This window comes from Mauremys reevesii, linkage group 7 (assembly GCF_016161935.1).
Source record: "Mauremys reevesii isolate NIE-2019 linkage group 7, ASM1616193v1, whole genome shotgun sequence".
NCBI classification, from domain to species: domain Eukaryota; kingdom Metazoa; phylum Chordata; order Testudines; family Geoemydidae; genus Mauremys; species Mauremys reevesii.
In genome coordinates, this window is record NC_052629.1 from 48,225,291 (window position 1) to 48,252,763 (window position 27,473).

General features: G+C 44.0%; 1 protein-coding gene across 1 annotated transcript in view; it reads left to right on the top strand.

Annotated features, from left to right (window-relative positions):
• ANK3 (ankyrin 3) overlaps positions 1-27,473 on the top strand; it is a 554,530-nt gene that overhangs the window by 328,528 nt on the left and 198,529 nt on the right. The window contains exons 2-5 of the mRNA XM_039480795.1: positions 3,987-4,088; positions 4,538-4,636; positions 4,979-5,077; positions 12,865-12,963. Of these exons, the coding sequence (XP_039336729.1) occupies positions 3,987-4,088; positions 4,538-4,636; positions 4,979-5,077; positions 12,865-12,963 (399 nt within the window). The remainder of the gene's footprint in view (positions 1-3,986; positions 4,089-4,537; positions 4,637-4,978; positions 5,078-12,864; positions 12,964-27,473) is intronic.

Genomic DNA, 27,473 nt, shown 5'->3' on the forward strand with positions numbered 1-27,473 from the left:
TACTTTGATTATGCTTAGTGTTTGTAAATGTTGGATATACTCAATGGTATACTGTTTGCCTGGTTAAAGAGAAAAGGCCTGTGGGCCTTTGGGAGTAGCAGGGGAGAGAAGTTATTTGGGTCACTTTGCAAGGTAAAAAAGGGCTCAGTACAATTTTCTGCCTTTCTGTGAGGCAAGGGTAATATCTAAATCCCAGTGGCTGGAAGCTGGGAGCAGGGCTTTGGAGCTGTGCTCCAGCTCCAGGCAAAAACCTGCAGCTCCACTGCTCCAGAGCTGCTCCACGCTCCAGCTCTGGGCTCCGCTCCAAAGCCCTGGCTGGGAGGTTATTGTTAAAAAACAGCTCACCTAGAGAGCTGGGAATGGACTTGGATTTTCAAACAGGTTGGCTCTCTTCTATTTTATTTTATTTTATTGGTGGCTTCTATCTATAAGTGAGGATTAAATATATGGAGAAAGTCAGAAGTCCTGTTGAACTTGCTGCATGACAGTGCAACCCCAAGTAAACAGCCAATGAACTTGAAAATATCCCGAGTCTTTGCTCAAGTGCACTGTGCCCCAAAACAGGTGACCCATAACACAGCCTTGGGACTTGGGAGCATTAGCCAAGGACACCAGGAAACACTTTTGCTGTTCTCATTGCATGCAGTCACATTATTTCTTAGCTGCCAAAATATGGCATGTAATTCTGCATGCTAGTTTACATCAGGTAACTTCAGGTAACTGGAAGCCATTAAAAAAGAAAACTGAAAGTGACAACTCACATACCCCACTACAAAGCGCTCATGTTACCTCCTGAGTAGACAGAAGAATATGTGTAATTATTCCTTGATTATATAGAAGAAAAATTTATATGCGTCCATCTTGATTTAATCTAAACCTCACAGGACAAAATGGTGTTATGAGATTTAACTAATGAAGTCAGATGGAAATGTCTTTTTCTCACACCCAATCTTTGGGCAAACAACACTATAGCAAAATCTGATAAGCAGTTTTTGAGCAGGGAGTTGCTGGGGTGGGCATTACATTTCTGCTATATGTTCAAGTAAGCAGTTTGTTTGTATGCATCTCAACAATACCTAGACTAACTTTAGCCAAACAGGATGCATTTTTGTAGATCATCATGTTGTGGGTTCAGCATAAAGGTTTACTTCCCTGACACTTAATGGTTCAATATTTTCAGGAGAGGCCTTTGAAAAGACATATGTCACCCTATCTACATTATACTGTTGGGTCAAATGTTAACATATATACCCTTTTTTCCCCTTCCCCTCTCCTTCTCTAGTCTATTCCTTTTGCCTGAACGTTTAAAATGAGTGGGAAATGGTGAAATTAAACATTTTTTTTAAATGCCATGTTTCTAGTCTGGCTGGAATTAATCCAATTGGCTGGACCTGATTTTGCACACCATGCTTCCCTGAAGGCTCCCCTCCCCCAAGAAGCAGCTGTAAACAGCTGATGGTAATTATCATCCACCTGCTGACTATGCCAAATAGACATCCCATTAAACTATGACAAAAAGGGCTCCCAGACTACTAAGTACATCCTCATATTTTTGGTAACCCTGATAAAATGCGGATCTGTTTTTTATCCCGGTGGTGTGGTTGCTAACCATAAAGAATATAACCTGTCTTCTGTAATAATCTGCGCTGCACAGCTCAAATGCTCTACTAAATGAAATTGCTTTACTACTACTTTGTTTGTGGCTATTTTCAAAAAAGTGTAGTTCCGTGTATGAGACTGTAGAAATTGTAAATGGAACTCAGTTTTGATAGATCCTAATTAGCCGACTAATTCAAGTAATAGAAGATTTTAGATCTCCATATTGTGATAGGTGATGGTGTTACATTGTTTTTGTGCAGTTCTGGGAAGCCATTGCTCTGAAAAATACATCATGATAGCAGGGCATATGTTTGAAAGAGTCTTAAGATTTTAATATTAATACTTGTATTATTCACTTCAGTATTTTCAATAGATTAGCAATATTAATCGTTGCAAAAATGTAGCATACCTGTTACATTCCCAATGGAACTCTGAAACTGTTAGACTTAAATCCTTTTATTGTATATCTGTTTAGGAAATATACTAACATTTCCACTTAGTTTGTAGACAAAAAGGGGGCCCAATTCTCAGTTACTCTAAGGCTCTCTACACCATTCTGGAAATGTAAAGAGTTTTACAAGGAGTGCAAATGGCCACCTGAGAATATCCCGTGTGCAGGAGTTAGGGTTGCCAACCTTCCCGGTTTCACTGGGAGTCTCCTGGAATCAGGCTCTATCTCCCGGAGGCTACTGTAGCCAAACCAGGAGATTTTAGGCACAAACAGTCCAGCAGTGCAGCAGGGTTAAGGCAGGCTTCCTACCAGTGCTGGCTCCGCGCCGCTCCGGAAGTGGCCAGCATGTCCCTATGGCCCCTGGAGCGGGAGCAGGAGGTCTCCGTGTGCTGCCTCTGCCCTGAGTGCAAACTCCACAGCTCCCATTGGCCAGAAACTGCAGGCAATGGGAGCAGCAGGGATGGTGCCTGCAGGCAGGGGCAGTGCACGGGACCCCCTGGTCCCCCCTGCCTAGGAGCTGCTGCCAGAGGGATGTGGCAGTCACCTTCGGGAGCCGCCCAAGGTAAGCACCTCCCTCCCACCTCCTTCCTGCACCCTAACTTCCTGCCTGAGCCCGCACCCAAACTCCCTCCCAGAGCCTGCACCCTGCACCCAAACTCCCTCACAGAGCCTGACCCCTCACCCCCTCCCACATCCAAACTCCCGCCTGGAGCCACCTCCCACACTCCGAACACCTCGGCCCCAGCCCAGAGCCTGCACTCCCCTCCAGCACCTTAACTCCTTACCCCAGCCCGGTGAAAATGAGTGAGGGTGGGGGAGAGTGAGTGAGGGGGGTGCGGGGCCTTGGAGAAGGGGCAGGGCAGCGATGGGCCTTGGGGAGGGGGTGAGGCGGGGGCAGGGCAATGGTATTTGGTTTTGTGCAATTAGACAGTTGGCAACCATAGCAGAAGGCCTCTCAAGCCAGGGTAGGGCTGGCATTAAGGTTGTCTACATCAGCCTTTTCTTAGTCCCCAACACAGAGGGGATATGAGAGCACATTTCACTACAAATGGAGAACAGGCACAGAAAGATGAAGTCATAGCACAAGGTCTCAGAGGAAGTCTATGGTAGAGTTGGCCATAAAATTCTGGTCTCCCATTCCTCAACCAGAAACCTTCTCTGTAGCTGTTTCATGCCACAGATAAAAACAGTGACTCTGTTATATTCAAACTTATCTCAGTTGAAACATAAAACTAAGTAGGGAAGCAATATTAAAGCAATAGAATAGGACAACTGTACTGCAGCTATTATTATTTTGAAATGCTTTGTACTTGTTAAAATAACCTTTACTAAAGATTCCAGATGATTTTCTTGAAACATTTTCAAGTGTAATAAATAAAAGGTGACTTAAAGAAAAATTATGCAGTCTATAATCAAAATATCAGATTTTAAATACCTATACTCTGTGGAACCACAGTTTTGAATTCCAGTAGCCTCAGTCCCCCCGAGGTAGATATATCAACTTCCAGTGCTGTTTGGATGATGAGGGAAATCTTTCATGTGAGACTTAATAACCGGTTTGTAAAAGCAGGATGGTTGCCATGATATCCTAACCCTGAGTCCCAATACTTTTGTTGAGTGTGCTGGGCACCAGATGTCAACTTGGCAACTGTTCTTGCACCACAGGCAGAACTGCCTCATTCTACCAGAATGCGCATGAAATGAACTCTTGCCATCCTGAGGTAAAATTCCCACTGATATCAACAGATTGTCCCTAAGCAGGGACTGCAAGATTTGGCCCGTGTTTGGTAAAGGAGTTTGGGATCCTTTAGTGCCATATGTAAATAATAAATATAAAATGTATTTTTATCTCATAAATAGATTTGATGCCGAGTGAATATATTTCTGTATCTTGTTCTAATGACAAACTAATTTTTTTCCTTTTCCCCCCTCCCAGTCTGATACAAATGCAAGTTACCTACGAGCTGCTCGAGCTGGCAACCTAGAAAAGGCTCTTGACTACTTAAAAACTGGAGTGGACATCAACATTTGCAATCAGGTGGTAGAATATTTTAATTAAATTTTCCTTCATTCTGTAAACCCTACTCTTGCATTGTCTAGGCATATATTATCACTTCATCTCAGTAATAACTTTCAGTTAATGTTTTGATAACTGAATCTTATTGCATGTTTGCATTTTCTATACAACAAACTCCTTTAAGAAGCTATATTTTACTTTCACTGGGATAACATTAAGGTATTCAATTGTATTATGCATTCTATTTGTATTAAACTAGTGGTTGTGCTAATGTGTCATATTTAATGTGGCTAAGCCTCTGTAGTCCAGCTGAACACTTATTGCTTCCAATAACCAAGTAGTTAAAATGCTCATTTGAAAATAGCTTCTTCAGAGATAATCAGAATGGAATGTAATCCTTTGGTCTTGTGATAGATTGTTTGCTGCACTAAACAACCTGTATCAGTCTTTCCCTGTCCATTTTTTATCAGAATGGGTTGAACGCACTCCATCTTGCTTCCAAAGAAGGTCATGTAGAAGTTGTTTCAGAACTGATAAAGCGAGGTGCCAATGTGGATGCAGCAACAAAGGTCAGTAGTTCCTATCTAGCTGTTCTACTGTTTGCACAGATTCCATGTAAGCTAAGTGTCAACCAGTTGATTGCAGGCATTATTATAGCAGTTTAAGTAATTTAATATTTTCTCCTGGTGATGTGACTCTCAAAAAATTATAGAACACTGTCTTACTTTGTTTTGTAGAGATCTTTTAAAATATATTTGACCCTAGAAATATTGTATGAAGAGTGTATTAGTAGTTGAAAATATATTTTAGAGTGGGCTGTGGGGTCGACATGCTTAATCAGCTTTTCAACTGTAAATTTTTACTAATTTACTTTTAAACAGTTTTCACATTTCATCCCTCTCTAATTTCAGAAAGGAAACACAGCATTGCACATAGCGTCTCTGGCTGGCCAGACAGAAGTTGTTAAAGTGTTGGTTACAAATAAGGCCAATGTCAATGCACAGTCTCAGGTAAAGTTACTGAACTTTACTAAGAATGTTACTGAACAAAAAAAAAAAGAAAAAGTTCATTATGTCAGTGTCTTTCTCCTTTTTTAAACTGTAACATTATTACGGTGTGTAAGACAGCTTTGTTGACATTAATGATGGCTCTGGAGAAGTGGGAGATTGATAGAGCAAGGAAAATTAGGAGTGAGCAAAATCATTCGGGTAAAATAAGAGCAGTTCTTCCTTTAATCAGCTTCCTCACCCCTAACTATTCTTTTATGGCAGGCAAATGCCTGGATGAACATACCATCTCCTTGGCCCAAGGCTATTCTTGCTGGTGGCTAGCCAAACACACAGAAGATGAGGAAGATGATTTAATGTGCTTTCCAATCTCTGTCTTTCGAGGAAAGCCATTTGGGGAATAGAAGGGCGTCTCCTGAATTCTTTGATGACTTTATTTAGCCTTTTAAATTTTATGTTCAATGTTGGGAAAACCCTATTTTGAAATTAAATTACAGTAATTTTCTATTTCAAGCTGTATGCATTCTGTGCAGATGATCAATGAGAATGAGAAAATCTTGATTGTGAAATCCAGTGTTGTTTATAACTGTGCTTAAAAGTGTCATGTAATATGGAGTACAGCAAAGCACTTCACCCTTCATCTTAAGATCTGCCCTCCAGTAGTGTCCTACTAACTGCATTGTTACCTGGCCAGAATAGATAATGAAAAAAGCAGAGTTGGTTGAGAACTCCTGGTTCAAGGAAAGATATCCTATTTCAAAGTAATCCACTGTTACGGCCTGAAAGGGTTACCTCACTTTTTCTGTATAACTTTTATAAGGAAGTACTATTGGAATATGCAGAAATAAAACACTTTTTTGAATTAATGTGAAGGTCAGCTATAGAAAATTGAGAAAAAAGAAAGACTGAGTTTGTTTAAAGGGATATGTTAAATATCAGATATTTTTAAGAAACACATTTCTTTCCTTCTGTATTTTAGCATATTAAAAATGAAAGAATTTAAAAAATCTGATTTACTTTTCTCCATTGGTGCTGCTTGTTTACCATGTACATTTCACTCAGCTTGGACAAAAAAAATAGTTTCACTTTCTGGTTCTTGTGCATTAGTCAAATGCTGCAGTGTTTGGATTTAAACACTCTCCTGCATTGTTTAGAAACCAAACCAAACAAAAAAAATTGTTTAAAGAATTTTTCTCTTAAAAAATAATCTACTGGTTCTTCTGTTGAAGATAGAATGTTACGCTGTAAAAACCAGGGCTGCCCAGAGGATTCAAGGGGCCTGGGGCAAATTGAGGGAGTTACGACCCTTGTATTCACCCGGCAGTGGTCTGGGTCTTCCGCGGCATTTGGCGGCGGAGGGCCTTTCAGTCGTTCCGTGTCTTCGGCAGCACTGAAGGGCCCCCCACCGCCGAAATGCCTCCGAAGACTGGAACCGCCGCCGGGCCAGGGCTCACAGGGCATTTTGGTGGCGGGGGGCCCTTCAGATGCTCCGCGTCTTCGGCAGCACTGAAGGCCCCCCCCCCCACCGAAATGCCACCGAAGACCGGGACCGCCGCCGGGCCAGAGCTTGCAGGGCCCCTGCGGGACCCGGGGCAAATTGCCCCACTTGACCCTTCCTCCCCGGGTGGCCCTGATAGTAACACCCTTTTGTGGGTTCAGTCCTGGGAACAATCTAAAGATGCAAGCACCTATCAGAACCTCAAAGGGCTCTACCCTGACGGGCAAAAGAAGGGTGCTTTCTGCAGTTTTTTTAGTTCAATTGAGTTAGCTTAGCATGGCTAAAAAGCCCTCTTAATTCTCATTAATAGGAAAGCTTTACATCAGGAGTAGCAAACTTCAGCCCGGGGCTCGTATCTGGCCCTTCAGCTGTGTGTGCCGCGGCTCCGCATGGCTCCCGGAAGCAGCGGCATGTCCCCCCTCTGGCTCTTACACGTAGGGACAGCCAGGGGGCTCCGCACACTGCCCCCGCTCCAAGAACCCTCCCCGTAGCTTCCATTGGCAAGGAACTGCCAATGGGAGCTGCATGGGTGGCGCCTGCAGACGGGACAGTGCGCAGAGCTGCCTGGCCACACCTCTGCATAGGAGCTGCAGGGGGGACATGTCCCTGCTTGAGGTAAGCACCACCCAGAGCCTACTCCCCGACCCTTTTCTGTGCCCCAACACCTGTGCCCCAGCCCTGATCCCTCTCCTGACCTCCTACCTCTTGGTTCCAGCCTGGAGCACCCGCCTGCACCCCCAAACCCTCATCCCCAGCCCACACCCCCAGCCAGAGTCCTCACCCCCTCCTGCACCCCAACTCCCAATTTCGTGAGCATTCATGGCCTGCCATACAATTTCCATATCTAGATGTGGTCCTCAGGCCAAAAAGTTTGCCCACCTCAGCTTTAGATCGTTTGAACTGGTCATGCTGTAGTCTAGGCTCCCTCTTAGGTCTTGTCAAGACTAGGATTTAAAGGTGTGATGTTAGCATGTAAGAGCTAACACATGCTAACAAACACATTTAAAAAGTGATAGTGTAGGCACTGCGCTTAACGTGCTTAACAGGTCAAGTCTAACATTTCTTAAAGGCCTTGTTTTCACTAGCAGAAAAATGGTGGTACTTGGAACTTCTAACACACGTTAAAATTATGACTGCCTTATCCAGACACACTAGGATTTTACCACATGCTAGTTACCAGGTATTAGCTAACACATGGTAAAAAACAAAACAAAGCAAAATTCTTTTTTTCGTAGTTTGAATACACCGGAGAACCTTTGTTGACGTAAAATGCACACTGATGGGGTGGTGCAAAATTCATCTTACTTTGTCTTGCTCAACAGCCCATTGAATTCCCTCAGCTGAATTGGAAGAGCATCCCCTCTAGTTTTCTGGAGATGCTCTGCCTCCTCAATTTCATCCCCTAGCACCTCAGCTGTCCTCAGTGGTAACCAAGCATTGGGGAGGGAGACTGCGGAAGTCTACCCTGGGAAGGAGGTTTCGAATAATGAATGTGTAGTTCCTACACAAATACCCAAGAGTGTGGATGACCTGTGGGTATTCAGCTCCTGTGTTTGCTGAACCCCAATGGTCGTTAGAGCCCCATGCCACAAACTTGCCTCTATCCAATGTTTGATCCTGGATTTGAGCACCAGTTGTAACACATTTCTTTATGTGGCCTACAACTTGATTTTAATGTTCTGCTGAATTTAGCAGCCTTCGGGCATGAACATTCAAAGATTTGTTTTTCCTGATGCTGACCCTGCTTTTTGTGAGCTTGGCTCTTCCTCTTTCCCTGAAGGCAACAGCTGTCCCCTGCTGACAGAGCCAGCTTTGGGCACACAGGAAAGCAAAGCCTCTGTAAACCAAATCTTCATATTCATTTTTTTTTAAAGTGAACATTTACTTTTGTCTGTCCTTTGCATTTGTTCACAAGGAGTGTTTATTACTCATGGAAGAGTAGAAGTCAACTTTCGGCTGTGGCCCTAATGGCTGCTTCAGCATTTTAAAGATTAAAAAAAAAGATTGTGCCACAGAGAATCCATAATCTGAGAATTGTGATAAATTGAGGATATGCAGGAGAGTTCTCTTCCACCTTCCAGTGCTGATAGTACTTGGCTCTGCCCAATTTCGCCCTTTCATTATTTAACTAAAAAGGAGAACAGGCTTCCGCTTGCACTTTAAATTCATATTTAAAACATTCTAACCCAACAGTGTTCTTGAGTTTCTTAAGGTTGAACTAAATCAATAAATAGTTGTAATAATAAACTTACTGTTTGAAAGGAAAGGAGAAAAATTGGCACACTCTCTCTGTGTACTTTGAATTAGACTACCAAATAATAAGTGATAACTTGATATCACTTGCCCTGGTGAATTTTTTTCTGGACTTTTTAATGTCTTTTTGTTAAGCAGAATTAATTGTGTGCTAACTAATTTCTTAGGCTCTGATTCAGGAAAGTACGGAAGCACCTGTTTAACTTTAAGTATTGACTCCAGTAGGATATAAACACCTGCTTAAGTGCTGTCCTTAATAGCGATATTTCCTGAATTGGATCAAAATATCAAAATACCCAAACATTAACTGACTATGCAGATTGCACTTGCCATGTAAATTTGTGCTTGACCTCAACTTCGTTCTGCTAAATGTCTCATAGATACAAATACTTCTCTTGGGCAAGAGGAACATCCTCAAGTTCAGTTTCATCACCTTTATATCTGTCCTTAACTCCAACCTCCTGTTTGCCTCCATTGTCCATAAACTTTGCATCCTGGACAGTGAAGCTTCCTGGCCCCACTACATATTCTTTGTCTGAACATGCCCCACGTAGGCCACTATCTTTTTTCCACATTGGTCAAAAATCTTCATCCATGCCTGCTCTCTTGTTACCATGACTATTATAATTCCCTTCCATATGGCTTCCCTTAATCCCAGCCCTCCAGAGTCCAGAATTTTGCTGCCCACTTGCTTATACAAATGTCAACATACTCTCAATTCCACTGAGTGTCTTCCACTGAGTGTCTTCAGTGTCGTCCTGTATTTGTGAGGTCCAGCTCAAAAATTCCCGAACTTGTTTTTGTTTGTCTTGTTGAGAGACTTGTCCTTCTTTGCTCCCTTCCCTGCTCCTTACTCTCTTCCTGCTCTTTGTGCCTTCATACCATCTTGCCAGTGCTGCTGTCCTCCTGCTAGAGTTCTTGACAGTTGGGAGAGCCTTCCTGTACCTCCCCACTTCATTGCCTTACTACTATTTAAAAATGCCAGCTATTTTGTCTACATCTCTTAATTTTCCTCTTCCTTGGCTGTTATAATTTATTTTCACTTTATAACTGTTATTAATTAACTCTCTATTTGGGGATATAGACTTTATGAAAGACAGCGTGATACAAAAGAAGGGTCTACTTTTACTCCCACTGAAATCAATTGCAAACATCCCATTGAATTCAGTGGAAACAATATCAGGCCCTAACACTGTGTTTATTATTTAGCTTCCTCATGTCCCCCATCGCCGAATTAACTCCAAATCTGTTTGTTTCAGACACTAGGTCTGTTCACAGAAATGAATAATAAACACTTGTTAGCACTAGTATCTTGCTATCCAGAATGTTCTTTCGAACCTGACTGCCATTCAGCTTCACATAACATTCAAGTTCTAAAGTTCTAAGTATGTGTGCACATCTACTCCCTCTCTCCCTTTCCTGTGGGTTTTCTCCACACCTTCCCCACCCCTACCACCATCATGTGGCCTGGCTTCTAACTCCCTCCCCAGTGACCAACCCTCAAGCTTCCAGCTCCTTTCTGCCCTGTGACTCCTCTGAGGCCTTTAGACCTTCCAATGCCATGACTCCTACACGACTCCTAAGACAGCTTTGATGTCCCACGAGGGGAAGTATCTTCTCTAGCAATGTTAAAATATGTGGTCTCTGTGGGTCCAGTACCACTCCCTCCCAATTTATCTCACACTTTGTGTCCTCTGCTTCTACAAGTTCTCCAGAATAAATTAAACACAGTATTTGAATAGAACTACCAAGTTCCAGTGCAAATGCAGAACCTGCACATGTTGCCATTGGTAGAGATGAGAACCCACTCGTTGCTATCATTACTTCTGGTAGGTGGGTGTGTAGGGTGGGATGGAGCTTGCAGCCTCAGGGAAGTTCATAGAGAGAGTGGGGACTAAAGAGGTCATGGAAGAGAGAGAAGTTTGGGGACAACCATATCCCAAGCACAGATCTTCGTTCCCAGCCTGAACAAACATCCTGGATGTGTGGACCTGTGTGCACCCCTGTTAAATACTAGACAGAGGCTGAGTCAGTATCCAGTTTAAATGCAAATAAAGTTTTGTTTTATTTTAGACAACATGGTGAGAATTTTGAAAAGCCCACTCAAAGTCTCCTTTTTTATTTACTTTGCACTACTATTAATATTGTGTGTGGTCCTCTCAAATCTTTACTGTACTTAGGCTGCCATAGACATTTTTGGCCATCAGAGTTGCTTAAAGTAATTGTAACTCAGCTATGATTTGCCCAAAGAAGAAAAGGAAGGATGATTCTTCAGATCCAATAGTCATATGAAGAGCTAGAGTGAAATGACACAGATGTGAGCCAGTAGCCAAATAACTTTTATTTCTGTAATGTATTTCTGTAATGTCAGTCACTTCTCCCCACCATTTTTGTAATAGTATATTTTCTGTTGCTGCTTCTGGCTGGCTTCCATTCCCAGTCTCAGACTGAAGTGGTGCAATTGTACATTTAAAGCATCTTTGAGATGATCCTCTTCACTCTGAGGGCCCAAATCCAGGAACCTGTTTGAGTCAGCACTTTTACCAGTAAAGTGCACAATCCTTCCAGATCATTTCATATTAAAATGAAAACAGTTACAGTAATACAGGGTGAGCTGCATCATGTCACTTACAAGTCTGGGTAACCTGAGAGGAAATGGGACATGCACAATCCACCTGAGGTCATTTCAAAGGACAGTGGTCCCAGTGTGAAGGAAGGAAAGATTGTTGATCTTATTTATGTTCTATTTATTTGTGCAATAGAAATTCATTTTGCAACCCATGGTTAGTTGCTTAAAATGCAGGATATGACATTTTTGAGTACCTAGTAGGTAATTTAAAGCGATTAAATCTTTCCTGTTTTGCGGTATAATCAAGGCCATCTCAATTTAAGCCACTTCAAAACGCAAATCAGCAGGCTTGTTAAGTTGCTTTACAGGTGGCTTGAGCACAGCAAAGCTATTTTATAAACCCATTAGGCCATTTTATTTTTATGATTGGAATTACTGATGCTATGGATTTCGGAAATCCAGGTAATGTTAGAGACTTGGAGAAAAATCATACATGGGTTTAATGTTAACCTCCAAAGCAAAGTACTAAATGGAATGACCCTCCCACCCCCCCCCCAGGCCCCTGAAAGATTGTGTTCCTTATTGTTGGAGCAGTGACGGAAGTCTTGATTGTAAGAGGAGACTCACTCACCTAAAAGTTGTTGGTTAGAAACTCACTCATCTTAGTAGTATTGTTCAATTAGTTTTAACTATGTAGACTGGGTATTTTATTGATTGAAGTCACTCACTCAAATGTAATCTGAGAAACAACTTTAACTTTTCAGAAATGCTGAGGAAATCCCTATTTAAGATCACTAAATCTTGCTGACCCTGAGATCTCATGGTGCCTATAAAGAGATAACTGGTTGAACACAGGGACAGTCCACCTTCTTTCAGTTGTTTGAAGAGATGAAATCATAGGAAAATCTGAAGAATTTAGGAGAAAAGGGACGGACACAGACAATTAAAAACAATGGACAGGTGATCAAAAATTGCCCAAATTATCCAAAGGGTCATTGCCCCCAGGATCCCCTTGAAATGTGTATCATATTTTCCTGCTCACTTTGGCATGTCCATATTGTCCACTGCGTCTGTGAGATCTAATAAACCGTCTATCCAGAATGGTTTTGCCTGGATGCTTTGATTTTAGTCTTGTATGTTTACATTTGAAAGAAAGGGAAAACGTTCCCAGCTGGCTGTAAGGAGTTCCCTTAGATGGACCTATCCGGTTGAAAGCTTACATCATGCTCCCTGTCCACAGTATTGTAGCATCTGAGACCTTCTCCTACTCCCACTGAAGTCAATGGAGGTTTTGCCATTAACTTCTATATGGGCAGGAGCAGAATTATTCTTACCCATCAACCTGAGCACAGCGGATCTTTGGTGTTCAAGGCATATTTGTGGAGGGCATTGGTTATGAATTGTATGTAATAGAATATATTGTTTTAGAACATACAGACAATATTTATACAATATGTTGTTCTATTTCAGAATGGTTTCACACCATTGTATATGGCAGCCCAAGAAAATCACCTGGAAGTTGTTAAGTTTCTTCTTGACAATGGTGCAAGTCAGAGCCTTGCTACTGAGGTAAAAGATCAAGTTTTGTTTCATATAAACAAAGTTTAATGTACGTCAGAGGATATTATCACCAGCTTTTACAGATGGAGTTTTGCATTAGTCCTTCACAAAGAGAATTACAAACTACTAAAATGCTCCATCTAGGAATCTTATTAACGAATTTTGAGCTATTGACTTTTTGTTTTTAATCATCTATAGTAGTTAAGGCTCAGATTTTTAAATGTATTTAGGTGTTGCAATGCTGTGTCCAGTAACACCTAACTATCTTTAAAAATCTGGGCCTTAGTCTTTAACAATAAATATAAATAATCACATTATACTAATGACATTGAATAAAGCATTTTTAATAGCTTGATCATTGTAATCATAGGTAGTGGATAAATGATTAGAGCAGAGGGTTGGGGATCAGGCAACAAGAGTGCTCCATCTGATTTGCTTAACCATGAGCAAGTTCCTTAACTGTTCAGTGTCTTTTTTTCTGTCATTAAAATGGAGATAATACTAACCTTGTTATGAGTACCTGAAAGGAAAGGTGCTGTGTAAGTGTAAAATATTCATAGTTGTAGCAGCACCAGAAATATTCATATACTTTAAATACAAGTTACTGAAATCTCCTTTACAAACAATTTTTTTTCAAATGACTCAAATTTAGTTATGAGTGCCAATTTGAATGTTTGGTCTCTCTATAATTTCATAATGCATTCTGCTGCTGTTAAATTTTAATTTTGTAAAGAAAATTGTTTTAAAAAAAACTATCTAGGTTTTAGAAGACTGTAAAAAACAGTTAAATGTCTTCCATGTAAAACTAATTTATTGTACCAGCATGTATTAAAAGTGTGTACTAATGTCTATGCTGTATTTAAGTAACACTTTTCACTTTGTTTCTTCTGAAATCAGCACTACAGAAAACAAAATTAATTGCTAATGGATTGAAATTGTTTCAAAATTCAATAGCAATTAGTTTACAATGAAGGTCCCATTTCAGCAAACTTCCTTTTTACAGAAATTTGTATAAGATTACTAAAACCCCCAAACGTTGACGTTAGAGCTTTTATCTACTGTAAATAGAGCCGATCAAAAGTTGGAATTTGTATTTTGTGGGAAGTGTCAAAGTTCTGAGATCACCCAGGGTTTTCAGGCTCTGGTTTTGCAGATGGATCCTGTGCACCAAGTTGCAATGCCACTCACTGAAATTTGGCCATCAGAAGGCTTGCAGCACTCCCCTCCCCCCACAAAAAATCTGGTGCCCCAGCAGTGTATAACCACTGTTGTATGGGGGTGGAGGGGGCTGCACACTGAAGCTTCCTATGGCGACAAATTGTCTTGACTGGCCTCTACCTAGAAACTTGAGCTCTCCAGCAGCTCAGGAGGCAAGCTGGCAGGACTGCAGGTAGAGTTTCATCAGATGTTCAGTTAAACTGATGCGTTTCCACAAAATGCTAAATCAGCATTTTGAAAATATGTCTATAAAATTATACATATATACTGTATTCCTTTCTAGCTGTTATGTATCTGCTTGCTTTCTTGACCTTACCATGTGAGTGTAATTTCAAATAGATTTGGGGAAAATTTTATTATATAGTACCATCTAATTTCACTCCAGGAGAAGTTAATGGAATTACACAAGTGATTAATGTAGCCTTAGCACTGGTGTATGTACATCTTTGTTTTTATTAAGGTTTTTATAGGTCTATTTTCTTTTGTCACTTATATTGTTACATTCTTTGATATCAAATTACCACATAACAAATGTTAATCAAAAATAAAACCTTTAAACTGTTTTGATTTTATCTTAAAATAACTGACAAAGAGACAACTATTTTCTTTAACTTTTGTTGTTGTTGTTAAAGTGTAGCTCTTACTTCCAGAACAGATGACATACTGATAGTTACTTGTAATTGCAGTTTGTGGGTCACATCTTCAGATGGCACATGGTGGAAATGCATTCTTGTCCATGGTAATATTCTCAATCATAGTTTAATTGTCAGTATTACAGTAATCACTTTTTCTTCAAGAGCTGGTCCCTGTGTGTATTCCACTGATGATACACATGCGCTCCATGTGCCAAGAGCCAGAGAATTTGAAAGCAGTGTCTGTTGGTCCTCAATGTGCCTTCGCTCTCCTTGTGCCTCCAACCGAGGAGATAAAGGGTAGGGCGGGCTGACCACCTCTTCAGTTCCTTCTCACTGCTGCATGGTCTGGGCTGGAACCTCCAGTTTCCGAAGGTTCAGCTTGTTTATCTGTGGCAAATATATTTAGATATCTGTAAATAGTTTTTATATTCTAGATTTGTAAAGTTTTTATCTGTTAGTTTTACTGTTACATAGTTAGTCTGCTCGACTTGGAGAGCACCCACACCCACTGTACCCCGTTTGGGTAATGAACTATGCCCAGGATTCCAGGCTTCAAAATTTTGCTTCCTGCCTGCAATCTTTCTCGGTCAGTGACGACCACCAACGCTGTTTGTACTACCTCAAGGAAGCCCACATTGCAGCAAGGTGCAGTATCTGCTGTTTGTTCTCCAGTTGTACCTGGGAAGGGTGGGAACTTTACCTTAGGAAGTACCTGATTGAGAAGGCCATGAGGCCTCAATCAGACCCAGGCAGGGGCACCTGCCTCTGTCCTGTACACCAGTCTGACTCAGCAAGGAGTGTGCATCCTGCCACAAGGTCTGAATCAGGAGTGAAGGAGTCTACGCCCCACAGATTCCTTGGTGGGGTCTTGTTAGGAGAGCAGGGAGCATTTTCATAAACATGAAGCTGTCTTCCTCCAAATGCACTTTGAAGAAGTCTTTTCCAGCCGTGCCTAAACCAGGCACTAGCTCAGCCCAAGAGAACTTAATACATCCTAAGTCTCAGAGGCATGATAAGAAAGCTCACAAGTCTAGTGCTCCATTGACTCTGGTTCATAATCTGGGGGAACTGGTGGTTCCAGTACCTCCCAAGCACAAACCCTGGCACCAACAACAACCTGTCACCAAGAGCATCAGTTACCCACAGTTCTATCTTTGTCTTCAATGGCTGTGACCCAGACGGTCTCTACTGCGGCTCTGGTGGTTTGGTCACACTGGACATCTCTCACTCCAGGAAGAGCCAGGACCTATGCTCCTCTTGAGGATATCGTCACTCTCCCAGACCTAGAGTCTCCCATTCCTTCAGGTCCCTTCCTTTTGAGAAAGGTTCTGACTCCATCAGGGGAGCTGGCCTTCGGAAGCAATTTGTTTCCCATTCCATATTTGGGCTATGATTTCCCTCCAGTGCCATTGTCGGTACTGCCGTTGGAACTGGAATCAGCTTTCTCCTCCTTGGGAGATTCTGAACCACCCAGTGAACCATTATTCCTTCCTCCTCCAAGACCCACCTTCCTGGTCAGAAGACCTGAGCCAACTTGGGACCAACCTTCACCTCATCCACCTTGGAACTGTTAGCACTCCATACCTTGGGGACCACTGCAACCCCAGTTCAATTCATCTTATTATCTGTACTATTGTCCATGCTGGGGCCCATGGGACCAGTACTATCCCATAGAGTTACTCTGGTTTGCTAGGGAGTCTCCCCTTTTGTCCCCTTTGAGGTGACAACTGGCACAGTTCCCAGATCCTACTGAGGAGGAGGAGGACAAGGAGTATACATCGGACCTGGGGGTTTGACCAGATCTGACAGGATTGCTGTCTTCATCGCCAGATGAGGCAGTGACTCCCATGTCTCCATTCCCCCCTTGATGACTATAAGCAATTCCAGGAACTTCTTCTTGATGAGGTTTATGATCCTAAACACAAGCTCCTGAACATCCTTCAGTACTCTGGATCCAGAAGAATTGAGCTCTCGGTTAACAAAGCCATCCTGGAGCTCACTGGGATTGCATACCACAGCTACCTGTGCTCCTACCCTTAAAAGGACAGAGAAACAGCATTATGTCCCAAACAAGAGGGCAGAATGGTGGTCTAAGCTGCCGCAAAGAGATCTAGGCAGCAATGCCCAATCTACCTTGGTTAATAAAGATGGCAAGCATCTCGACTTGTTGGGAAGGAACATCTTTTCTTTTTCCAGCTTCCAGTTCAGGATAGCCAATTACCAAGCACTACTGGCTAAGCACAAGTCCCTGAGCTATTCTAAATTTGTGGACTTTATTGACCATCTCTCCCACAGCAGGAGAGAGCTCATTTCCAGGCTCTCATTGTTGCCAGGACCACTCTCCAATCAGCAGTAGATGCGGCTGATACATCTTCCAGGGCAATGGCTACTGCAGTGGTGATTTGGTGGGAATTGTGGCTCCATGCTTCAGGGTTTCCCAGGGAGGTCCTTCCCTTTGAGACAAATCTGTTTAATCAGAAGATAGATGAGTCCTTACACACTTTAAAGGACTCCAGGGCCACCCTCCACTCACTGGGAATATATACATCTGCCCCAAAGAGAAAATTCCCCCTACAATAATGCAAACATAGGGTATGTCTACACTACAAGACTATTTCGAATCAACTTAATTTGAATTTGTGGAATCGACCTTATGAAATCGAAGTTGTGTATCCACACTAAATACACTAATTCGACTGTGTGAGTCCACAGTAACGGGGCCAGCGTCGACTTTGGAAGTGGTGCACTGTGGGAAGCACAGTTCCCGCACTCCCCGCTGCCCATTGGAATTCTGGGATTTCCCCCCAATGCATGCTGGGGGAAAAATGTGTTGAGGGTGGTTTTGGGTAACTGTCATCATTGAACCATCAATCACGCCCTCCCTCCCTGAAAGCGCCTGTGGGCAATCTGTTCGTGCACTTTTCTGCTCAGTGACAGAGCGGGCGCCACAGCACTGCGAGCACGGATCCCGCTGCAGTTATGGCCGTTGTCAACTCCTCGCACCTTATCGTCCACCTCTTCCACAGTCAGCTGCTGAGAAATCGGGCTACTTTTCAATGGTGCTGCGAGCACTGGTGGACTATGGGGGACGTTTTACCAACATCAACGTCGGGTGGCCAGGCAAAGTTCATGATGCGCGTGTTTTCAGGAACTCTGGTCTGTTTAGACGCCTGCAGGAAGGTAGTTTCTTCCCAGACCACAAAATAACTCTTGGGGATGTGCAAATGCCTATAGTGATCGTCGGGGACCCAGCCTACCCGCTAATGCCCTGGCTCGTGAAGCCCTATGCAGGTGCCTTGCACAGCGACAAGGAACTCTTCAAGTACCAGCGAGCAGCGAGCAGCGTGACCTGTGACTGTTCAGTTTCTTTACAGAGAAGCTGAACCTGCCCCTGTTTCTTTACCAAGTTGCTGTTGACTAGCATCTGCAGTTACATACCCCGTCCACCCCGCTTCCCCCACTTCCAACACACGTTTAAAAATAAAATACATGTTCCACTGTAACTTTACAAAGGTTTCTTTATTGATGACTTTGCGTTAAAAGGTTGAAACTGGGACACGGACTGTGCTGGGTAGGGTGTGCAGTGATGTAAAGACCGCCTCTAAACTCGAGGAATGACAGGCTCCTGCTCCCAGAGCGGTCTGCAGTGCTGGACTGGTTGTTTCAACGGAGCCTGCCATCCCTTCTTTTTGGGACTCTGTGTGCGGGGGCTATGTGGCCTTTTGGCGGGGGAGGACGGATACAGATTCCTCTGCTGCGTGGCTCTGTGGTCCAGGACAGGGACCGTTGCATGAGATCTGTAACCCCCCTCCCCCGCTACAAAGTCACGTCCCCCCCCACCCACACAGAACCTGGAAACCACCTCCCATACTGACCAGGGTGCCTACTGACTGCACTGTGTGTGTGACCTGCTGCTGATCCTGCCCCCGTGTCTGTACCCTGGTAAAGGTGATTGTCCTGTCCAATTACCAACCCCCTTCCCCCCCTTCAAACACAGTCTCCTCTAAAAGAACATGATGGAAACAGTAATTAACAGAAAAGTATTTTTTATTATCAGCTAGACAGGGGATGAAACTGGGACGGGGGCTTGGGTGAGGCGGGAAGGAAAGGACGTCTCAAAATTTAGGGTATGAGAGCTTTTGGGTACTTGAGCACTCTGCTCGGGTTCAGTGACAGTTTTCACGGCCTCTGTCGCCCCTCCTTCTGGTTATTTTGGGTGAGGGGGGTATGGGACTTTGTGGCGGGGGAGGGCGGTTGCAGATACACTGCAGGGGGGCTCTGTCCTCCTGCCTGCGGTCCTGCAGAACATGCACAAGGCGCCAGAGCATGTCTGTTTGCTCCCTCATTAGTCCAAGCAGCGTTTGAGTCGCCTGCTTGTCTTCCTCACGCCACCTCTCCTCCCGTTCGCTGTGTGAGCACTGGTACAGAGAGAGGGTCTCCCTCCACTGGCTCTGCTGGTCCGCCTCGTCTCGGGAGCAGCCCATAAGTTCAGCAAACATCTCGTCCTGTGTCTTTTTCTTTCGCCGCCTAATCTTTGCCAGCCTCTGTGAGGGGGATGCTGTGGCAGGTCTGGAGACAGTCGAAGCTGTGTGATGGGAAAAAGGGAGTGAATTCCTTGCAAAGATACATTTTTGCGAACAATGAACACAGTCTAGTCTGTCTCTGTGAATTCTGGGTTGAGATCCCAGTGCCTGATGGGGCAAAAACCATTGTCACGGGTGGTTCTGGGTAAATGTCGTCAGTCATCCCTTCCTCCGGGAAAGCAACGGCAGACAATCATTTCAAGCCCGTTTTCCTGGATTGCCCTGGCAGACGCCACAGCGTGGCAACCATGGAGCCTGTTTTGCCTTTTGTGCCTGTCACCGTATGTGTACTAGATGCCACTGACAGAGGCGGTCCAGCAGCGCTACACAGCAGCATGCTTTTGCTTTTGCATGACAGCAGAGATGGTTACCAGCCATACTGTACCATCTACCATACCATAAATTGGTAATAAGATGATCATGGTTACCAGTCCTTTTGCACTGCACCATTTGCTGCTGTCATAAGTGCCCCTGGCTGAGATCAGCCAGGGGCGCAAAAGCCAAAATTGGGAATGACTCCCTGAGTCAATCCCTCCTTTTTGGTATCTAAAAATAGAATCAGTCCTGCCTAGAATATGGGCAAGTGTACTAGAGAACCACTGTATCAGAGAACCAGAGAGCACAGCTGCTCTGTGTCAGATTCTGCATAGATTATGAGCTGTATGCTATTCACAGGGGGTGCTCCTGCACCCCTCCTGTTCATTCCGTTCTTCCCCCAGCCTTCCTGGGCTACCATAGCATTGTCCCCCCACTTGTGTGATGAAGTAATAAAGAATGCAGGAATAAGACACAGTGACTTGTTAGTGAGAAATGAGTGGAAGGCAGCCTCCAGCTGCTATGATAGTCCAGACAGGACATTAAGGAGTGTGGAGGAGAGGAGCCCAGCATCCCTCTGCTAGTCCAGGGGCAATTGAATTTTTCTTTACACATGAAGGGTGGGGGCTGATGGAGCTCAGCCCCCTGTTGCTATGATGAGGACGGTTACCAGCCATACTGCACCATCTACCAGGAAAAATTAGGAGCAGGCACCCTTGATCGACCTCACTGATGCTAGTCAGCATGGTTACCAGTCCTTTTGCACTGCCCCATGTGCCTATAGGCTGATGATGACGATGGATATCAGTCATATTGTACCGTCAGTCACCCATGGCGGGGTGGGGGGAGCAAGGATATTGGTGTTGAGTGCTGCAGCATCGCATCTATCTGCAGCATTCAGTAAAGATAGGGTGACATGTAAAAGAGTCAACAGAGGATTGTTTTCCCTTTCACTTCTGGGAGTGGGGGGGGGGTGCGTAAATTGCCGAGCTATGCCCTGACCCACCGCGGACACTGTGTTTGACCCTAGAAGCATTTGGAGCTCAGCCAAGAATGCAAATGTTTTTCGGAGACAGCAGGAACTGTGGGATACCTTGCATCCTCAGTCCCCCCTCTCTCCATGAGCGTCCATTTGATTCTTTGGCTTTCCGTTACGCTTGTCACGCAGCAGCGTGCTGAGTCTCTGCTACGCCGTCTGTCTGGAGATTTTTTAAAAATACTTTGGACCAGGCGTAACATTACAGTAATTCCCCTAATTAGATGCAGGAGTCTCCGAGCGAGATCACCCTGAGGACGGTCACTGAAGGAGATAGAGAGCGCATGCTGCGTGAAAGCCAGCACAAACCAGGGCCCTATGCAGCCGTGCTCGGGGAGGCAATGCTCCCTGAGTACCTCATGAAAGCCTGGCGCGGAAAAGTGTGCTACCACGGAGCACCCAATAAGGCAGCTCTCCCCAGGAACCTCCTGCGGAGGCTTTTCGATTACCTCCAGGAGAACTTCGTGGAGATCTCCCAGGAGGATTTCTGTTCTATCCCCATATATAGAGAGACCTCCTTTTCACATACTTCAGATTCCTGTTATATTAAGAATAAAAGTTTACATGTTTAAAGCACTTACTGACTGCTCCTTCCCCTGATTCAGGGTCCGGGTTAATGGCCGGGGAGGGTTGGTAGGGGATCTCTGTGACGGTGATGAAGAGATCCTGGCTGTCGGGGAAACCAGCGTTGTAAGCGCTGTTGCCTGCCTCGTCCTCCACAAACCCTTCCTCATCTTCCCCGTCCGTGAACATCGCCGAGGAACTGTCCGTCGACACTGTCCCATCGTCAGAGTCCACGTTCATTGGTGGGGCAGTGGTGGCAGGCTCCGTAGCGTCCGTTTGCCGCTTTGATTTTTTGGTAGCCTTGTCTCGGGTCCTTGATCTTCACGCGGCGCTGCGTTGCATCCCACCTGTATCCTCTGTCTCTCATGGCTTTGGAGACCTTCTCGTAAGTCTTTGCATTCCGTTTTTTGGAGCGCAGCTCCGAAAGCACAGACTCCTCGCCCCACACACCGATCAGATCCAAGACTTCCCGGTCAGTCTATGCTGGGTCCCTCTTTCTATTCAGAGATTACATGAACTCCTCTGCTGGAGAGCTCTGCATTGCTGCCGGTGTTGCTGAGCTCGCCCCGATGTCCAACCACGAAATGAGATTCAAACTGTCCAGACAGGAAAAGGAATTCAAATTTTCCCGGGGCTTTTCCCGTGTGGCTGGTCAGAACATCGAAGCTCGGACTGCTGTCCAGAGCGTCAACAGAGTGGTGCACTGTGGGATAGCTCCCGGAGCTACTAAGTTCGATTTGCATCCACACCTAGCCTAATTCGACATAGTCATGTCGAATTTAGCGCTACTCCCCTCGTCGGGGAGGAGTACAGAATTCGAACTAAAGAGCCCTCTATGTCGAATTAAATGGCTTCCTGGTGTGGACGGGTGCACGGTTAATTCGAATTAACGCTGCTAAATTCGAATTAAAGTCCTAGTGTAGACCAGGCCATAGACTGATTGCTCAAAAGTTCTTCCACCAGAGACCTTATGAGCCACTGTGTAAGAGGCAGAGAGCTCGAAAGGCCCACACCTTCTGTAGTGAGTTCCTCATGCCAGTCCCAGACCTCAGCTGAACATTATTTTTGGGAGCTTGAAAGCAGCAAACCATTGAATGCAACAGCTCATGACTCCCATGCACCCTTTGGGGATCATCTATTACGCTTTATCAACATCTGGAGTGCAGTAACAGACAAATGAGTGCTCAGTGTCATCCATTCTGGCTATATGATAGAGTTTGCATCCATATCCCCTCCAAAACCCCTTTACCCACCCCCTCTACACAGCCACTCTCATGAGAACATTGTCAAACAAGAAATGCAATCTCTCTTACACTGGGGAGCAATACGCAGGTTCCTGTTCTGTATCAGGGGAAGGGTTTTACTCAACACATTTCCTAATCCCCAAAAAGAAAGGTGGTTGGAGAGTCATTCTGAACCTCTGCTATCTCAAAATCTTTATTTGCAAACTCAAGTTTTGTATGGTCACATTGGCATCTATAATTTCATCCCTGGAAAAAAGATGTGGTTTACAGCTCTCAACATGAAGGAGGTCTACTTTCATGTGGATATTTATCTCAGTCACTGATGCTTTCTAAGATTCATTGTTGGCTCTGACCACTTTCAGGACAGAGTACCCCCTTTCGGCATTGCTGTCGCCCCCAGGGTCTTTACCAAGGTGTTCTCTGTCATAGCAGCCTATGTCAGGGGCTGTGGTTTCATCTTCCCCTACCTCGAGGATTGGCTTTCTGTCATCAGTTTACACCAAGATGCTCAGGCGTCAGCCTGGATAATGCTACAACTCATGTTCTCTGGGGGTCAGTGTAAACACCAAAAAATCCATTCTCACCCCTACACAGACTTTGCACTTCATTGGGGCCGCCTTAAATTCCATTATGACAAGGGCTTACTTGCTGAGAGAGAGGTTTCAGGCTATGAACTTATAACTAACCCCAGAGTGATTGTCAAGACCTCTCTCCCAGGCCATATGGCCTCATTCACTTACATCATGCTTTTTACAAGATTCCATCTTTGTTTCCTACAAGCATGGCTTCAAACTATGCACTAGCCAAACTGACAGTCCATGAACACCATAGTGACAGTCCCACCAGAGTTGTATCATGGAGGAAGAATCTCTGTCAGGTTTGCATCGACTTTCCTTTCCTTGCCGCTGCACCAGACAGGATCATCATTACTGGTGCATCCTTGTTGTGTTGGGGAGCTCACATGGACAACCATACAGCACAAGGCATCTGAGCATCTTGAGAGCCCAGGATACACATTAATGTTGTAGAGTTATGAGCAGTTTGAAGGACTTGGAAAACCCTACTCCCATTCATTCAAGGTCACCATGCCCTCATAACATCAGACGGCATTACAACCATCTTTTACATCAACAAACAGGGAGGAGTGAGATCCACCCCCATGTGTGGAGGCAGTCAGTCTACGGAACTGGTGCATCGGTTGTCAGATTACTCGGTTGGCAGTCTACCTCCCAGGAAACCAGAATATGCTAGAGGACTCTCTCAGCAGATGCTTTACAATTGATCATGAGTGGGAGCTTCATGACTCTGTGGTTTAAAAAAAATGTTTGCTTTTTGAGGGACCCCCATCAAGCAGTGTTTGCCTACCAAACAAATGGGAAGTACAACATACACTGTTCCAGAGGAGCCCTGGATCGCCACCACAGTGCAACACTCTATGCCTTCTGTGGTCAGATCCTCTGAACTATGCCTTCCCTCCCCTATCATGCCTATCTCAAGTTTTGTGCAAGATACCACAGGACAGGGCATAAGTTACTCCCATTACCCCCAACTGGCCCAGACAGGTTTGGTTCCCAAGCCTACTACACATGTTGTCTTGGTGTTTCTCAATCTCCTGACTCAGGTGAATGACAAGATCAGGCGTCCCAACCCATGACTGTTTCATCTCAGAGCCTGGTTTTTGGATGGGTATTGTCCTTAGAGCAATCATGTTGTGAAGCTATACAGAACACCCTTTTTAATAGTAGGAAGGATTCCACTAGGAAATATTTCCTAGCCAAGTGGAAACATTTCTCTTATCTGGGTGCATCAAAGACCTCCACTGAGCAGTTAATCAGTGCCTATCATCTGCCTTCACAGGACTACTTGATCTTCACACACCCTCTGACTAGCAGATTCTGCAAAGACCTAATCATAACCTTTCCACCTATTAAAGAAAATCATACTCCTCAATGGGACTTGAACCTTGTTCTCTCAGTACTCACTAAGCCTCTTTTTGAACCATTAGCTTCTTGCTCCATGTCTCTCCTATCCATGAAGGTCACATTCCTGGTAACCATCACCTCAGCAAAGAGGGTTGGTGAGCTTGAGGCATTGATGGTGAATCCTCCTGATATTCCATAAGGACAAGGTTTCATTATGTTTAGATTCTAAATTCACCCCCAAAGCAGTCTCTGAATCAGTCTATCCGCTTATCTGTGTTCGTCACAAAACCTCATGCATCCTGAGAAGAAAGGAGGCTCATCCCCTTGATGTTCAGTGGGCCTTAGCCTTTTGTCTGCAGAGAACGAAAACAATCAGGAAATCCCCTAGAATATTTGTCACAATTGTGGAAGGGGTCAGGCTATATCCTCTCAAAGAATCTTGAAATGGGTCTCAGTCTGTATTTTGCTCTATCAGCTGTCTAATCTCCCCCCTCCTTATCGGGGGAGAACTCATTCCACAGTAGTGCAAGCAACATCTCTGATGCCTCTACTTGATATTTGTAAGGCAGCTACAGGGAGGTCGGTCCACACATTTGCTAGACACTGTGCCTTGGTACAGGGCGCCTCTGCTGATTCATCTTTTGGAACAGCAGCCCTTACTTGGTCTCTGCAATCTATGACCTCACACTTTCCTGCTATTTGAGTACTGCTTGCCAGTCACTGACAGTGGAATACACATAGGGATCAGCACTTTAGAAGAAGACTAGAATCTTACTAATCTTATAGTAACTGGAGGTTCTTCCAAATGCTTAGTCCCTATCTGTATTCTACTACCCACCCTCCTCCTCCTCTGCTTCAGATCTTCTCTGATTTGCAGTGGAGAAGGAACTGGAGAGGCAGTTGGTCCACCCTGCCCTTTATCTCTGGTCAGAGGCATGAGGTAAGCCACGGTGCATGTGCAGACCAACGGAGACTGCTTTCAAAATTCTCCAGCTCTGGGCACATGGAGTGCATGTGTACCCATAGTGGAATACTGATAGGGGCCACACATCTCAAAGAACCTCCAGTTGCTATAAGGTAAGTAACTTTCTTATATACAGAACAGATGGGCCATTCCTTTGTAGATCTTCAGAAACTGAGGTTATAGGAAGCTGCTCAAATCGTGTCACCCCCTCCCCTTCTATCCCCCTGTGTGCAGAAAGGAGAAAATGTATTCTTAGTGACCTTTTTTTTAATTAGCACTTAGAAGCCACTAGAAATCAAAGGAACCATAAACTGCAGGGAAGCCTGATCAGAGGAGTTTATGTTGCTAGAGAATCTGCATTTTTGTTGTTGTTGCAGGTGAGTCAATTGGCTACTCGTGTGGCTGACTATTGAAAACATTAGGTACTCCTCATTTTGACATATGTCACTCTTAGAAAACAATGCTCTTATCAAAAGACATTTGACATCTTATTCTACATTGCCTCTGATCACATGAGGCTTCTCTATTTTTCAGGGGTACTGTACTTACAGGAAAAAGGTACACAGGAATATAAACAATACAGATACTTGGGTGAAAAATATAATGTAGAGACAAAGGTTGCTTTTCTGTACCTGAATTTCTCACTGTAGAGTCAGGGAGCCCAACTAAACATACCATCACTTGACTGAAAATATTTAGTATGTGACTTACACAGAAATGAATCTAAAGGGATTCTCAGATAAACCTCTAGCTGCACTGTTTGCTTAGAAAATTTGCTATATGCACTAAACCTCATAATGTGCTATTAGAATACCTTGGGAGATCCCGTGGATGTGTTCATACAGTAGCTCAAGTTCAAAATGGTAATATTTACTGTACAAGAAAGAAAAATTATGAGCCATCATATCGAGGGTCTAGTTACCATGGTGATAGGCTAGAAATCTAGGTAGGTAGGTATGTAAATAGATTGGTGTTGACATCACACACATTAAAATGATGAGATTTCACCATGGCCCGTCTGGGTCCCTCTCACCATTTTTTTCGTCTTCACTTACCTCTTTTCCTTTACTCATTCCTTTCCCTTCAATCTGAACCATTTTCTCCTGCCTCAAAAAACAAACAAACAAACAAAAATCAGGGCTCTCTGTTTTGTGCTGACTACATCCCTCTTTACCAAGAGGTTTAAAAATGTGGAGTGATATAACTTTCTGTACTCCCCAGTCCCATTGCCCTCATGCCGTTGCAAGCCATTGCCATTCACACTTAGTACATCTCAAATGTTATATTCTGTGCGCTTGCTGTAGGGTGACCAGATGTCCCCATTTTATAGGGGCAGTCCTGATTTTTGGGTCTTTTTCTGATATAGGCTCCTATTACTCCCCCACCCCCTGTCCAGATTTTTCACATTTGCTGTCTGGTCACCCTAGCTTGCTGCCCCATCTTCTGAAGATGAATCTTGTTTATATTTTCTAACCAATGTTCTCTTTGAGAAGGGCCAGAACTGAAGTAGCTAACTTGCCTGCCCATGGATATTACACATATGCCTGCTATTCAAAGAGCATTACATTAGTGGGAGGGGCCATCTTTCTACCTTGGATAGCTCTCCAGATTTTAATGGTTGATCTCAAAACCTTATCTAGAACATATCCAAAACTCTTATGTTTTGCAAATGAGCTGGAAATTTTTCAAGACTCCTGGTATTTCCTGGTATTGCTCAAGTCAGAAATACCCTAAATTGCCTTCCTTTTGACATTGTGGTCCTTGTACTTTCTGATCTAAGAAGTGATTGATGGAAAGCATTTTTTTTTAAATCCCCATCGTTAGCATAGTGTCTTCAATCACAGAAATGTTTAGTTTGGTTAAATTTGTATGCAGAGATTAAGGTAACTTCTTGGGTTTTTTTAATTCATTGGGCTGGCCACAATCACAGATTCTGCTAATAGGCATGGTCAGACAGGGAAATGCAATCCCAGAAGTTGCCACGTTTATTCCAGTATATTTTTTCAATAAAAAGTTTTGTCATCAAAAACTTTGGTTT